This window comes from Scyliorhinus torazame, chromosome 12, assembly GCF_047496885.1.
Source record: "Scyliorhinus torazame isolate Kashiwa2021f chromosome 12, sScyTor2.1, whole genome shotgun sequence".
Taxonomy (NCBI): Eukaryota; Metazoa; Chordata; class Chondrichthyes; order Carcharhiniformes; family Scyliorhinidae; genus Scyliorhinus; species Scyliorhinus torazame.
In genome coordinates this window covers 38,192,553-38,207,868 of record NC_092718.1, presented here as the reverse complement: position 1 = coordinate 38,207,868, position 15,316 = coordinate 38,192,553, and the positions used below count along the sequence as shown (strand labels likewise).

Genomic DNA, 15,316 nt, shown 5'->3' with positions numbered 1-15,316 from the left:
GCCAATCCACCTACCCTGCACATCTTTTTGGGTTGTGGAGGTGAGACCCACGCAGACCGATAAACTTAAATAAATTGGTTAATTTTACTATTGAAAGAGTATTGGACATTGTGTGAACATATTCAGCATTTGTCTGTCGGTATTCCAACAGTTGTTTCCAGACTATATATTTTGTTATAAAGCAAAATCCCAGACCTTGGAAATCTGAATAAAAAACAGAAAATGCTGGCTGCACCTGTTATCCTGCTCAAGGTCAATCCAATATGAAACTGGAGTGTGTGTGTGTGTGTGTGTGCATTCACGCTTGTATAGAAAAAGGACGAGAATGAGATTGAAATAGGGAAGAGAATTAAATTGAAACAGATGGAGAAAAATCTAGATTTTCTTTAAAGTTGCACATAACTAATAAACGCACGTTTAAAGGTGCCTGATTTGTGGAAGGTAAGTATCGGGCATAAAGTCGTTAAGTGTTGTAATGTAATCTGTTCAAGTGATCTTTATAAATAGATCAACCCTCAGTCTCTGAGTTTCCGCTATCAATCACGCTTCAACTGTACTCCCAAGCAAAACAAAAGTATATTTCAACGGCAGAACGCTTACATGAAATAGGATTACACATTAAATAATGGGGATGTGGGAACAGGAGTGGGATATTTAGCCTCTTGAGCCTGTACCACGTCATTCGAGGGATTATCTCCCCAGTTAGCACCTTCATTATGAAGATGCGAATACCTCGGGTACATTTCCGGTGCGTTCCAAAGGATATGAATAAGTTATATGGAAACACAGCTTGACGTTGCATTAATTCATTTAAAGAAAAGGAGCCATCTAAGTGAATGGGCGACTTAAACGCGATAAATAAATTAGATTGGTTGGCCATACCTGCTCAGCTTTCAGAGTGAGCTCAATAAATATCTGCTGGAGCTTTTCGTTCACAAAGTTGATGCAAAATTGTTCAAAGCCGTTTTTCTGCAAATACACGAGAAAACATCTTAAAAATGGAGACAGTGACTTCACACAAGAGCTTTCAGGAAAGACTAGAAATTGGTATTAGTTATTTATTAGTTATTTTAACGGAGTCATTAACCCATTTAAACTAGTTAAAAAGGGAGAAAAGGGATATCACACAAATCATTAAATGTTCATCGACTCATATCATTAATAGTTTCCTAGGAGGGAACGCCAACATTTACTGACATTCACAGCCACCAGCTGGATACAAGTACTTTACTGAACATATCTGGCATTAAAGTGTATAGAAACATCCCAAGAAGAATTAAAAGTCATTTGGGGTGATTTTGTTTGATGTTGAAATTAACATGACCAGAAATGTGAAAATTAAACAGTACTGAAGCAACTCGAAGCCAGTAAAATAAAACCATACTTGGAAAATCTCAAAGCCATAGATGTCTAGAACGCCAATGTTGTATTCCTCGTGATCTTTCTCCATGGCCCTGTTAATGGACTGGAAAAAATGCAAAATAACTGTGACTACACAAGTTGTGGGATAATAGTTTGGAGCTGAAATGTAGCCATACAGTTTGGTTGAAATTTCTCTGCCTGGTATTAATAAAAATATCATCTTCAATAACATAGCATAAAATGTGAACGTCACCCAATTCAACTTCAACACTTTTATACATCTTAATAAAAACTAGGCACCATTTAAAATGTGAACAAATGACTAACATCCTTCAGCAATCCTCAATTCATAGAATTTTTTTTTTACAGTGCAGAAGGAGGCCATTCGGCCCATCGAGTCTGCACCGGCTCTTGGAAAGAGCACCCTACCCAAGGTCAACACCTCCACCCTATCCCCATAACCCAGCAACCCCACTAAGGGCAACTTTGGACACTAAGGGCAATTTATCATGGCCAATCCACCTAACCCGCACATCTTTGGACTGTGGGAGGAAACCGGAGCACCCGGAGGAAACCCACGCACACACGGGGAGAACGTGCAGACTCCACACAGACAGTGATCCAAGCCGAGAATCGAACCTGGGACCCTGGAGCTGTGAAGCAATTGTGCTATCCACAATGCTACCGTGCTGCCCACCATTGATTTAAATGCTCTTGTTTGAAATGGTCAATGTTGATGCCACCCTAATGGAATCTTGTTGGGACAGGTTCCTAATGTTTCCGACTCAACTACTTCCACAGGCAGTGCATTCCATGCCCCCACTACTCTCTGGATAAAGAACCTACCTCTGACATCCCCCCTATATCTTCCACCATTCACCTTAAATTTATGTCCCCTTGTAATGGTTTGTTCCACCCGGGGAAAAAGTATCTGACTGTCTACTCTATCTATTCCCCTGATTATCTTATAAACCTCTTCCCCTGATTATCTTATAAACCTCTATCAAGTCGCCCCTCATCCTTCTCCGTCCTAATGAGAAAAGGCCTAGCACCCTCAACCTTTTCTCGTAAGACCTACTCTCCATTCCAGGCAACATCCTGGTAAATCTCCTTTGCACCTTTTCCAAAGCTTCCACATCCTTCCTAAAATGAGGCGACCAGAACTGTACACAGTACTCCAAATGTGGCCTTACCAAAGTTTTGTACAGCTGCATCATCACCTCACGGCTCTTAAATTCAATCCCTCTGTTAATGAATGCTAGCACACCATAGGCCTTCTTCACAGCTCTATCCACTTCAGTGGCAACTTTCAAAGACGTATGAACATAGATCCCAAGATCTCTCTGCTCCTCCACATTGCCAAGAACTCTACCGTTAACCCTGTATTCCACATTCATATTTGTCCTTCCAAAATGGACATCCTCACACTTTTCAGGGTTAAACTCCATCTGCCACTTCTCAGCCCAGCTCTGCATCCTATATATGTCTCTTTGCAGCCGACAACAGCCCTCCTCACTATCCACAATTTCACCAATCTTCATATCGTCTGCAAATTTACTGACCCACCCTTCAACTCCCTCATCCAAATCATTAATGAAAATCACAAACAGCAGAGGCGCCACTGGTAACTGGGCTCCAGGCTGAATATATGCCATCCACCACCACTCTCTGACTTCTATCGGTTAGCCAGTTCGTTATCCAACTGGCCAAATTTCCCACTATCCCATGTCTCCTTACTTTCTGCATAAGCCTACCATGGGAAACCTTATGAAATGCCTTACTAAAATCCATGTACACTACATCCATTGCTTTACCTTCATCCACATGCTTGGTCACCTCCTCAAAGAATTCAATAAGACTTGTAAGGCAAGACCTACCCCTCACAAATCTGTGCTGACTATCCCTAATCAAGCAGTGTCTTTCCAGATGCTCAGAAATCCTATCCTTCAGTACCCTTTCCATTACTTTGCCTACCACCGAAGTAAGACTAACTGGCCTGTAATTCCCAGGGTTATCCCTAGTCCAGTACTCATTCAAGACCTCTCCTATCTCTTCAGACTCAATACACAATTTCCCGCTACTGTCCTTGATCGGACCTACCCTCGCTCTCGTCATTCTCATATTTCTCACATATGTGTAAAAGGCCTTGGGGTTTTCCTTGATCCTACCCGCCAAAGATTTTTCATGCCCTCTCTTAGCTCTCCTAATCCCTTTCTTCAGTTCCCTCCTGGCTATCTTGTATCCCTCCAGCGCCCCGTCTGAACCTTGGGTCCTCAGCCTTACATAAGTCTCCTTCTTCCTCTTAACAAGACATTCAACCTCTCTTGTCAACCATGGTTCCCTCACTCGACCATCTCTTCCCTGCCTGACAGGGATATACATATCAAGGACACGTAGTACCTGTTCCTTGAACAAGTTCCACATTTCACTTGTGTCCTTCCCTGACAGCCGATGTTCCCAACTTATGCACTTCAATTCTTGTCTGACAACATCGTATTTACCCTTCCCCCAATTGTAAACCTTGCCCTGCTGCACGCACCTATCCCTCTCCATTACTAAAGTGAAAGTCACAGAATTGTGGTCACTATCTCCAAAATGCTCCCCCACTAACAAATCTATCACTTGCCCTGGTTCATTACCAAGTACCAAATCCAATATGGCCTCCCCTCTGGTCGGACAATCTACATACTGTTAGAAAAGCTTCCTGGACACACTGCACAAACACCACCCCATCCAAACTATTTGATCTAAAGAGTTTCCACTCAATGTTTGAGAAGTTGAAGTCACCCATGACTACTACCCTGTGACTTCTGCACCTTTCCAAAATCTGTTTCCCAATCTGTTCCTCTTGATACCACCATTGGCCAAAACCCTCAATACCTCCTAATGCTGCATCCCTCTATACCCTATCCATGTATTTGTCGAGATGCCTTTTGAACGCCGTTATTGCATCTGCTTCCACAACCTCCCCTGGCAACGCGTTCCAGGCACTCACCACCCTTTGTGTACAAAACCTGCTTTGCTGGGCAGCACAGTGGCGAAGTGGTTAGCACTGCTGCCTCACGGCGCTGAGGACCAGGTTCAGTCCCGGCCCCGGGTCGCTGTCTGTGTGATGTTTGCACATTCTCCCCGTGTCTGCATGGGTTTCACCCCCACAACCCAAAGATGTGCAGGTTAGGTGGATTGGCCACACTAAATTGCCCTTAATTGGAAAAAAAAAAATTGGGTACTCTAAATTTTTTTTAAAACCTGCTTTGCATATCTCCTCTAAACTTTGCCCCACTGACCTTAAACCTATGCCCCCTGGTGACTGACCCTTCCACCCTGGGAAAGAGTGCCTGCCCATCCACTCTATCCATGCCCCTCATTATCTTGTAGACCTCTATCAGGTCGCCCCTCAACCTCCTTCTTTCTAATGAAAACAGTCAGGGTCTATTCAGCCTCTCCACATAGCTAACACCCTCCAGACCAGGCAACATTCTGGTAATCATTCCTGTAACCGCTCCATTCAAGCCCTAACATATTGGATTCAAACTCAAATACTAAACCTTTAATTTGCAGAAGCCTGACTGCTCATTGCATGCTATCTTCTGCTTCTAATAAGTGTTTTTACAAACGCTGTGTCAATGAGGTGCTTGGCACACGAGAAACTTTAATGAAGGGAGTATTGTTCTTGTCACAGCACTGTCAAACAAGGTTACTTCTGTGACAGCAACAACAGAGAACACATAAATCTGTAATTACTGGGGGGGGGGGAGGAAATAAATAAATACACTCACAAATGCATTAGTAGCCCATACAGAGAATGACGAACAGTCATGTTTATTGCTCAGTGTTGACCCAGCATTTCAAGCACCCTTTTCACAGCCTATTTGCTGATTTGACTGTCAAGGATGTTTCTAACTCTTTAAAATATTAAACAGGTTGATCTAATTTTATGATCATTAGAAGCCACATCAATGCCCCTCTGTACTTACATCTACCAAATAGTCAAAGATGCGTGAGTGAAGAGCCTTGGAAAGTGCGTCCCTCGTGTAACAAGACTGCTCCACGTTTAACGTCACGTTAATGCTCTCAGACCTTCCTCCCCATTTGCTGTCCATTTTCCGACTGGTCAACTTTTCCTTCAATCGCTCTTGATCGATACCAAGTAGGAAAGCTGGGAATGCCAGGACTGTGGGGCAAATGCCTTCAAGTTACTTATTTGTTCAATTGAGAAGTTTTGCTCGTCCGATACATCTGGGAGTCTTGGCTCCCTTGCAAACTCGAGTTTTAAAGAGCGGATGCACTAAAATTCAACTTTGATGAAACACATGCAAATATCTATTTTATCAATTGATGCAGGATTGTTACACTGGTTTATTCAGAGACCTTATGGAGAATGCCGAAGGGCTGACAACTTTCTTTGCATTGAAATATTTCACTGTGGCTTGATTTACAATGGTACAATTTAGTTTTCCTGAGAAACACTAGACTAAAGATAAGATAAATAAAGGCCCTAAAATGTTGCTGACATACTGGCATATAAATGCTCAACGCGCTTACCTGAAAACACCCTGCACCATTTTGATGGAGCTGTTCGCTTGTTTAAAATGTGTATAAGAACAAAGGAATTAGGAACAGAAGTGGGCAATTCAGCCCTTCGAGCCTGCTCCACCATTCAATCCGATCATGGCTGATCCCTTCCTGGTCTCAAAGCTACCTCCCCGCCAGTTCCCCATTCTCCCTTTAACCCTTTTATTTTTAATCAGAAATATATCTATCTACCTCTTGAAACCATTTAACGATTTGGAGTCCACCGCCATGAGTCCCACAAATTCACCACCCTTTGCAATGAGTAGTGCCTCCTCATCTCAGTTTTAAATCTACCGCTTCTCAACCTATATCTGTGACCTCTTCTTCTCGATTGCCCCACAAGGGGGAACATTTGGTCGACATTTACCTTATCAATCCCTTTTAGTATTTTATATACCTCGATCAGATCCCCTCTCATTTAAACTCCTGTGAGTATAAGCCCAAACTGTTCAATCACTCCTCAGCCCTGGAATCAATCTGGTGAGCCTCCTCTGAACTGTCTCCAATGCCAGCAAGTCCTTCCTCAAATAAGGAAACCAAAACTGGACATAATACTCCAGATGTGATCTCACCAATACCCAATACAATTGCACCACCACGGGCATCATGTCGGAGAATGGCCGTTGGCCGCCGTGAATCCCACCCCCGCCGAAGTCTCCGCTCCCGGAGATTGGGCGGGGGCGGGAATCCGGCCGCGCCGGTTGGCGGGACCCCCCGCTGGATTCTCCGGCCCGGATGGGCCGAAGTCCCGCCCAGGAATTGCCTGTCCCGCCGACGTAAATCAAACCTGGTATTTACCGGCGGGACCAGGCGGCGTGGGCGGGCTCCGGGGTCCTGGAGGGGGGCGCGGGGCGATCTGACCTCGGGGGGTGCCCCCACGGTGGCCTGGCCCGTGATCGGGGCCCACCGATCCGCGGGCGGGCCTGTGCCGTGGGGGCACTCTTTCCCTTCCGCCTCCGCCACGGTCTCCACCATGGCGGAGGCGGAAGTGATTCTCCCCACTGCGCATGCGCGGGAAACTGACAGCGGCCGCTGACGCTCCCGTGCATGCGCTGGGAAACTGACAGCGGCCGCTGACGCTCCCGCGCATGCGCCGCATTTCCGCGCCAGCTGGCGGGGCAATAAACGCCATTTCCGCCAGCTGGCGGGGCGGAAATCCCTCCGCCGTCGGCCTAGCCCCTCAATGTTGGGGCTAGGCCGCCAAAGATGCGGAGACTTCCGCACCTTTTTGCCGGCGCGATGCCTGTCTGATTTGCGCCGGCTTTGGCGCCAGTCGGCGGGCATCCCGCCATTGGGGGAGAATTTCGCCCCACTTCTCTACTTTTATACTCCAGTCCTTTTGCAATAAACGCTATTTACCTTTCTTATTTGGCATCTGCATACAGACATTCTGCGATTCATGAACAAAGACACCCAGATCTCTCTGCCCAGGCGCATTTTGAATCTGCTTTCCATTTGGATAACAATTTGCCTGGCTATTTTTTTGGCCAAAATGGATAACTTCACATTATCCACATTAAACTCCATCTGCCAAATGTTGGCCCAATCTCCTAGCCTATTTATATCCATCTGTGGCAGCACGGTGGCGCAGTGGGTCAGCCCTGCTGCCTCACGGCGCCGAGGTCCCAGGTTCGATCCCGGTTCTGGGTCACTGTCCGTGTGGAGTTTGCACATTCTCCCCGTGTTTGTGTGGGTTTTGCCCCCACAACCCAAAGATGTGCAGGCTAGGTGGATTGGCTGCGCTAAATTGCCCTTAATTGGAAAAAAATGTAAAATCTGTATCTCCTCTTCACTGTCTGCTTTCCCACCTATTTTAGTATCATTCGTAAATTTTGCTATATACACTCTGTCCCTGCTTGCAGATCATTTATATAGATTGTAAACAGTTGAGGTCTGAGGACTGAACCATGCGGCACCCCGCTAGTTACTATGTTAACGTGTAAAAAAGCAACTCAAGCAGTTCAATATTAACATTTTTCAGAGTAATTTTGCAGGCCAAATGGTAAGTTCAGGTAAACTGGGGACCTTTCCTAAAAATATATTCAAATCATTTGTTCTTTTAAATTGCAGACAGGGACTTGCGGTTGCGGCTATGCAGAGCTAAGTCGCACGTTCCTGCTTGGGACGGACTTTGGGGCTCTTTTCAGGGCCCCCAACGGCATTTTTCTGACATTTCCCGGTGTGGGAAGAAGATTGCAATATTCTCCCGACAGTGTATGGCTTGGACCAGGAGAGGGGCGACTAAAAAAGTGGTGGTGAACCCAAAGAAAGTGCGAGGGAAGAAGAGCAAGATGGCGGTGGGCAGGGACCAGGCAGCGTGGATGCAATGGGCGCAGGAGTAGCAGGAGGCTATCCAGCGCTGCTTCAGGGAGATCAAAGCGGACCTGCTGGAGCCGATGAAGGCTTCTATCGACAAGCTGCTGGAGACCCAGACGGCCCAGTGGGTGGCGATCCGCGAGGTCCGACAAAAGATCTCCGACAACGAGGACGAGATCTTAGGCCTTGCGGTAAAGGTGGAGGCGCACGAGGCGCTCCACAAGAAGTGGCAGGAACGGTTCAAGGAGATGGAGAATTGGTCGAGGCGGAAGAATTTGCAGATCCTGGGCCTCCCGGAGGGGCTGGAGGGGTCGGACATGGGTGACCTATGTGGTCACCATGTTAAACTCGCTGATGGGAGCGGGGTCCTTCCAGGGGTCCCTGGAGCTGGAAGGAGCCCATAGAGTGCTGGCGAGGAGACCCAAGGCTAACGAGCCTCCGCGGGCGTTGCTGGTGCGGTTTCATCGGTTCGCTGATCGGGAGTGTGTGCTCAGGTGGGCCAAGAAAGAGAGGAGCAGCAGGTGGGAGAACGCGGAGGTTCGAAAATATCAGGACTGGAGTGCGGAGGTGGCAAAGAAGAAGGCCGGGTACAATCGGGCGAAGACGGTGCTGCACAGGAAGGGGGTGAAGTTTGGCATGCTGCAGCCGGCGCGACTGTGGGTCACCTACAAGGATCGGCACCATTATTTTGAGTCCCCGGAGGACCCGGGCCGAGAAGCTGGACACAAACTGAGGGTTGGGATGGGTGGTCGGGAGTTGCTGTTGGTGTGTTACATTTTGAGGGGGGGTTCTTTGCTCTTGTTTCTTTTTGGTTCGGTGTGGGTGGTTAGGGTGGGTTGGGCACTGTTTTCGTTGGGTCTGTTGGGTGGGCTCTTGGAGGGGAGTAAGTAAATGGAGTAGGGGTGGATGGCCGGTCGGGGGGATGGGACCCCATGGGGGAGGGGGAGGCCCGAGTCAGAGGTGGCGGGGCCGGGCAGGTGGAAAGCGCGGGCTTTTTCCCGTGCTGAAGGCTGGAGGGGGCGGGGCCGGGGAAGCGAGGGTTGTATCCCATGTTTGGGATGGAAGGGGGAGGCAGAGAGCCTGCTGATGGGTAATGGAGGAGGAGGGTATGTCCCACAATGGGAGGAGTCGAAGGAGAGGCGGGAGTGGCCGGGGTCAGCAGGAGTCAGCTGACTTGCGGGGGTGCAATGGGGGGAGCAAAGCAGTTAGGAGGGGTCCTAGCTTTGGGGGGGGGGGGGGGGGGGGGCCAGGTTGCTGCTAGTATGGTCAAGGGGGAGCCGGAGCGAGTAGAGGTGGTTGGGGCGGGGCGCTGCCGCCGTGGGAAAAGGGCCAGGCGTGGGGTGCGGGCGCGTGGCTGGCTGTGGAGGGGTTATGGCTAGTCAGCGGGGGAGGGGGGTGGGTAGCCCCCTGATCCGGCTGATAACCTGGAACGTAAGGGGACTGAACAGGCCGGTCAAGCGGGCCCGGGTGTTCGCGCACCTGAAGGGGCTGAAGGCGGATGTGGTCTTGCTCCAGGAGACACACCTGAAGGTGGCAGACCAGGTAAGATTGAGGAAGGGGTGGGTAGGTCAGGTGTTTCATTCGGGGCTGGATGCCAAGGGTCCGGTGGTGGCGATCTTGGTGGGAGGGAGGGTGTCGTTCGAGGTGTCGAGCATTGTGACAGACAATGGCTTGGAGGTGGGGGGCCTGGTGTTGGGTGGGGGGGGGGGGGGGGGGCTTTGACACGGTGTTGGATCCGGCACTGGATCGCTCCGGATCTGGGACAGGTGGGAGGCCGGCGGCAGCTGGAGTGCTGGGGGGGGTTTGTGGGCCGGATGGGAGGGGTGGACCTTGGAGATTTGCGGGGCCGGGGGCTAGGGAATTTTCATTCTTCTCGAATGTTCGTGGGGCTTATTCCCGGATCGACTTTTTTGTTGTGAGTGGGGCGCTGATGGCGAGAGTGCAGGATGCCGAGTGCTCGGCGATGGCCGTCTCGGATCGCGCCCTGCATTCGGTAGACTTGGTGTTGGGGGAGGAGAGGGACCAGCGCCTGTTGTGGCGCTTGGAGGTGGGGCTGTTGCCGTTCGAGGAGGTGGGTGAGCGGGTCCGAGGAAGCATAGAGGGGTGCCTGGGGGCCGGCGATGGCGGGGAGGTCTGAGTGGGGATGGTATGGGAGGCGCTGAGGGCGGTGGTTGGGGAGAGCTGGTCTCCATTCGGGCCCGCGGGGAGGGGGGGAGCAGAGGGAGAGGGAGAGGCTGGTGGGGAAGATGGTGAGGGTAGACAGGAGGTGTGCGGAGGTGCCTGAGGAGGGACTGTTGAGGGAGAGGCGTAGCCTCCAGGCCGAATTCAACCTGTTGACCACCAGGAAGGCGGAGTTGCAGTGGAGGAAGGCCCAGGCGCGATTTATGAGTATGGGGAAAAGGTAAGTCGGATGCTGGCGCATCAGCTTCGGAAGCGGGACGCAGCTGGGGAGATCGGGGGAGTTAAGGACAGGGGAGGGAGTGTGGTGCGGAGTGGGGTTGGCATCGGTGGGGCCTTCGGGGACTTTTGTGGGGAACTGTGTCGGTCCGAGCCCCCACTGGAGGAGGGAGGGATGGGCCGCTTTCTGGACCAATTGAGGTTTCTGAAGGTGGAGGAGGGACTGGTGGCGGGATTGGGGGCCCCGATTGGGCTGGCCGATGGGTTGGGGGGCACGCGGGCTGGGAAGGCACCGGGGCCGGACAGTTTCCCGGTCGAATTCGGCAAGAAATGTGTGGACCTGTTGGGCCCGTTGCTAGTTGGGACCTTCAATGAGGCGGGGGAGGGGGAGGGGGGGGGGGGGGCATTGCCCCCGACGGTGTCCCGGGCACTGATCTCCTTGGTCCTGGGACGGGGCAGGGATCTCCTGCAGTGTGGGTCTTACAGGCTGATTTTGTTGTTAAACGTGGATGCCGGGGTGCTGGCGAAGATCTTGGCCGTGTGGGCTGGGGGTTGTGTGCCGCGGGTGATCCACGGGGACTGGGCGGGGTTCGTGAAGGGGAGGCGGTTGGACGCGAATGTGCGGAGGCTCCTGAATGTTATTATGATGCTGGTGAGGGAGGGGGAGGAGGAGATAGTGGTGGCGATGGATGCAGAGAAGGCCTTCGATAGGGTAGAGTGGGGGTACTTGTGGGAGGTGCTGAGGGAGTTTGGGTTTGGGGAGGGGTTTGCTAGGTGGGTTGGGCTGTTGCACGAGGTCCCGATGGCGAGTGTGGCCACGAACAAGAGGAGGTCTGAATACTTTTGGTTGCATCGAGGGACAAGGCAGGGGTGTCCCCTGTCCCCCCTGCTCTTCGCACTGGCGATTGAACCCCTGGCTGTGGCACTGAGGGAGTCGAGGAACTGGAGGGGGTTGGTGCGGGGTGGGGAGGAGCATGGGGTGTCGCTCTATGCGGACGACTTGCTGATGTGTGTGGCGGACCCGGTGGGGGGAATGCCGGGGGTGATGGGGGTCCTCGGGGGGTTCGGGGATTTCTCAGGGTACAAGCTCGGCATGGGGAAGAGCGAGTTGTTCGTGGTTCACCAGGAGAGGGGGATTGGCGAGCTCCCACTGAAGGGGGTGGAGCGGAGCTTCAGGTGTTTGGGGGTCCAGGTGGCCGGGAGCTGGGGGGCCCTGCATGTACTTGGTTTCGCGGGGCTGGTGGAGCAGATGGAGGAGGAGTTCGGGGGGTGGGGCGCTTTGCCGCTGTCCCTGGTGGGTGGGGTGCGGTCGGTTGGGGTGGCGGTGCTCCAAAGGGGTTTCTTCCTGTTCCAGTGCCTCCCCATGTTTATCCCGAAGGCCTTCTTTGGGCGGGTCAACAGGAGCATAACGGGGTTTGTGTGGGCGCGGGGGACTCCGAGGGTGAGAAGGGTGTTCCTGGAGCTGAGTGGGAATGGGGACGCTGCCCAACCTCTGTGGGTGCTACTGGGCCGCCAATGTGACGATGGTGCGCAAATGGGTGATGGAGGGGGAGGGGGATGGAGGCGGCGTCTTGTGAGGGTGCGAGTCTGGAGGCGCTGGCAACGGCGCTGCTGCCGCTCCCTCCAATGGGGTATACCACGAGCCCAGTAGTGGCGGCCGCCCTCAAAATCTGGGGGCACAGGGGGGAAGTTGGGGCCTCGGTGTGGACCCCAATACGGGGGAACCACCGGTTTGTCCCAGGGAGAATAGATGGAGGGTTTTTGGGGTGGCACAGGGCAGGGATAGGAAGGTTGGGGGACCTGTTTGTGGACGGGAAGTTTGCGAGCCTGGGTAAGCTGGAGGAGAAGTACGGGCTCCCCCCGGGAAACACCTTTAGATATTTACAGGTAAGGGCGTTTGCCAGGCGGCAAGTGGTGGAATTCCCGCGGCTGCTGCCGCGCACAGTACAGGACAGGGTGCTCTCGGGGGGGTGGGTTGGAGAGGGGAAGATCTCGGAAACTTACCAGGTGATGCAGGTGGAGAAGGAGGCCTCGGTGGTGGAGTTGAAAGCCCAGCAAATCACACCCATATGTTCTGGGCATGCCCAGTGCTGGAGGAATTTTGGAAGGGCGTAGCGAGGACGGAGTCGAGGGTGGTGGGATCCAGGGTCAAACCGGGCTGGGGGCTCGCAATATTTGGGGTTGCAGGGGAGCCGGGAGTGCAGGAGGCGAAAGAGGCCGGTATTCTGGCCTTTGCGTCCCTGGTAGCCCGGCGGAGGATTCTTCTTCAGTGGAAGGATGCAAGGCCCCCAAGCGTGGAATCCTGGATCGACGATATGTTGGGGGTTATTAAATTGGAGAGGGTGAAATGCACCTTAAGGGGATCAGTACAAGGTTTCTTCAGGCGGTGGCAACCGTTCTTGGACTTCCTGGCAGAACGGTAGACAATGGTCAGCAGCAGCAGCAACCCGGGGGAGGGGAGGGGGGGTTCTATTTTATTTTTGTTTGTCTACACTGGGGGATCTGAGGGGGTGTATATATTTGCTATGTTTGCTTTGTGTTAATTTGGGGTGTTAATTTATTATCTATGTATAGGGGGGAGGGGGGCACGGGGGTTGTTTTATTTTGTTCGGTATTTAATTCTATTGGGTTCCTTTTTCATTCTGTTGTTGATATTTTGTGAAAACCTCAATAAAAATTATTTTAAAAATTTTTTAAAAATCAATCAATAAATTGCAGACAGTAGCATTACCGACATCTCTGAGATTCATAGAATCTATACAGCACAAAAGGAGGCCATTCAGCCCATTGATCCTGTCCTGGCCCTCTGAAAGAGCTACTGAATTAGTGCTGCCATACCTGCTCTTTCCCCATAACCCTGCACATTCTCCTTCTCTTTTTTTAATAAATATTTTTATTCTCCTCCTTTTTCGCATTTTCTCCCAAATGTATACCCGACAATAAACAATAATCAGTAACGAATGTAATGTCAATTCCCATATCAATGACAACGATTCCATCCTCCCACCAAACCCCAAACATTAGCACGCGTGTTAACATAAACAAATGACAAAAAGGAATCAGGAATCACCCACAGTCACCATTAAGGTCCCCCTCCCCCAACCCTCCCAGCCTCCCTCCCTAATGTTCAATGTCATCCAATTCTTGAACGTGCATAATAAATAACACCCATGAATTGTAGAACCCCTCCATCCTTCCCCTCAGCTCAAACTTAACCTTCTCAGGAGTTAGGAATTCCAACAGGACCCCCCCCGCCATGTCAGGGCACAGGGTGGAGAGGTTGCTCTCCATCCCAACAGGATCCACCATTGGCCAATCAACGAGGCGAAGGCTACAACATCTGCCTCCGCACCCGTTTCCAACCCCGGCTGGTCCGACACTCCGAGTATGGCCTCCCGAGGGCCCGGGTCCAGTTTCAGGTGCACCACTTTAGAGATTACCCTAAAAACCTCCTTCCAGTAATCCTCCAGCTTTGGACAGGACCAAAACATATGAATGTGAGCCCCCCCCCCCCACCCCCCCCCCCCGCAACGTGCACACACATCTTCTACCCCCTCAAAGAGCCGGCTCATCCTCGCCCTTGTAAGGTGCGCTCTATATTCCACCTTCAGCTGTATCAGCCCCAATCTCGCGCACGAGGTGGAGGCGTTCATTCTCCAGAGCACCTCACACCAGAACCCCTCCTCCATACCCTCTCCCAATTCTTCCTCCCAATTTGCCTTGATCCCTTCCAGTGGTGCCTTCTCCTCTTCCAAAATAGCCCCGTAAACCGCCGACACTACCCCCTTTTCCAGTTCCCCTGTCGTCAGCACCTCCTCCAGCAATGTGGAGACCAGCTCCACCGGGAAGCTCTGTATCTCCTTTCTGGCAAAATCTCGAACCTGCATGTATCTAAACATTATTCTCCTTCTCAATTGTATATTCAATTCCTTTTTGAAAGTTACTATTGAATTTGCTTCCTCCACCATTTCAGGCAGTGAATTCCCAATCAATGTAACTCACTGCGCTACAAAATTCTTCTCATGTCGGCTAGCTCTTTTTGCCAATTATCTTAAATCCCTGTCCTCTAGTTACCGATCATCTTGCCAATGGAAACAGTTTCTCCTTATTGACTATGAAAGCTCTTCATAGTTCTGTCCATCTGTATTAAATTTCCCCCAACCTTCTCTGCTCTGAGGAGAACAATCCCCGCTTTATCAGTCCCTCCATCAAAGTCCATCATCTCTGGCACCATTCCAGTAAATCTCCTCCGCACGCTCGCCGGGACCTTGACATTTGTCCTACAGTGTGGTGTACGGGATTGGGCAAAATAATCCAGCTGGGACCCCTCCAGTGACTTAGAAAGGATATCAATGAAGAAAGACCAAAAAAATGTGATATTAAATTTGAGAAAATAGCTCCACGATTAGTCCGGAGCACTTATGTAATGTTCTGTGTGGAAGTTCGCACTTGATCTGACTGAGCCCAAAGAAACTTGGTAAGGCTGCGGTAGAGATGGTGCACTGGGCCTTAGTGCCCCATTGCTCTGGACTGATCGAGTCAATGGTTCCTGTGTAGACAATAGTTGCGCATGGGCATTGGGTGAGGCTTATATTTACTAGATAGGCTCACATTTGAAGAATGCAGCTTGGGTGTGGTACTCGCAGGGACGACTGGTGCCTCTGTG

The 15,316-nt window shown here is 51.1% G+C and overlaps 1 protein-coding gene across 3 annotated transcripts in view; it reads right to left on the bottom strand.

Annotated features, from left to right (window-relative positions):
• myo1ea (myosin IEa) overlaps positions 1-15,316 on the bottom strand; it is a 207,996-nt gene that overhangs the window by 90,702 nt on the left and 101,978 nt on the right. For all 3 annotated transcript variants that reach the window (XM_072470699.1, XM_072470700.1, XM_072470702.1), the window contains 3 exons: positions 5,340-5,536; positions 1,385-1,465; positions 883-969 (listed from right to left, as the gene is read on the bottom strand). In XM_072470699.1, the coding sequence (XP_072326800.1) occupies positions 883-969; positions 1,385-1,465; positions 5,340-5,536 (365 nt within the window). The remainder of the gene's footprint in view (positions 1-882; positions 970-1,384; positions 1,466-5,339; positions 5,537-15,316) is intronic.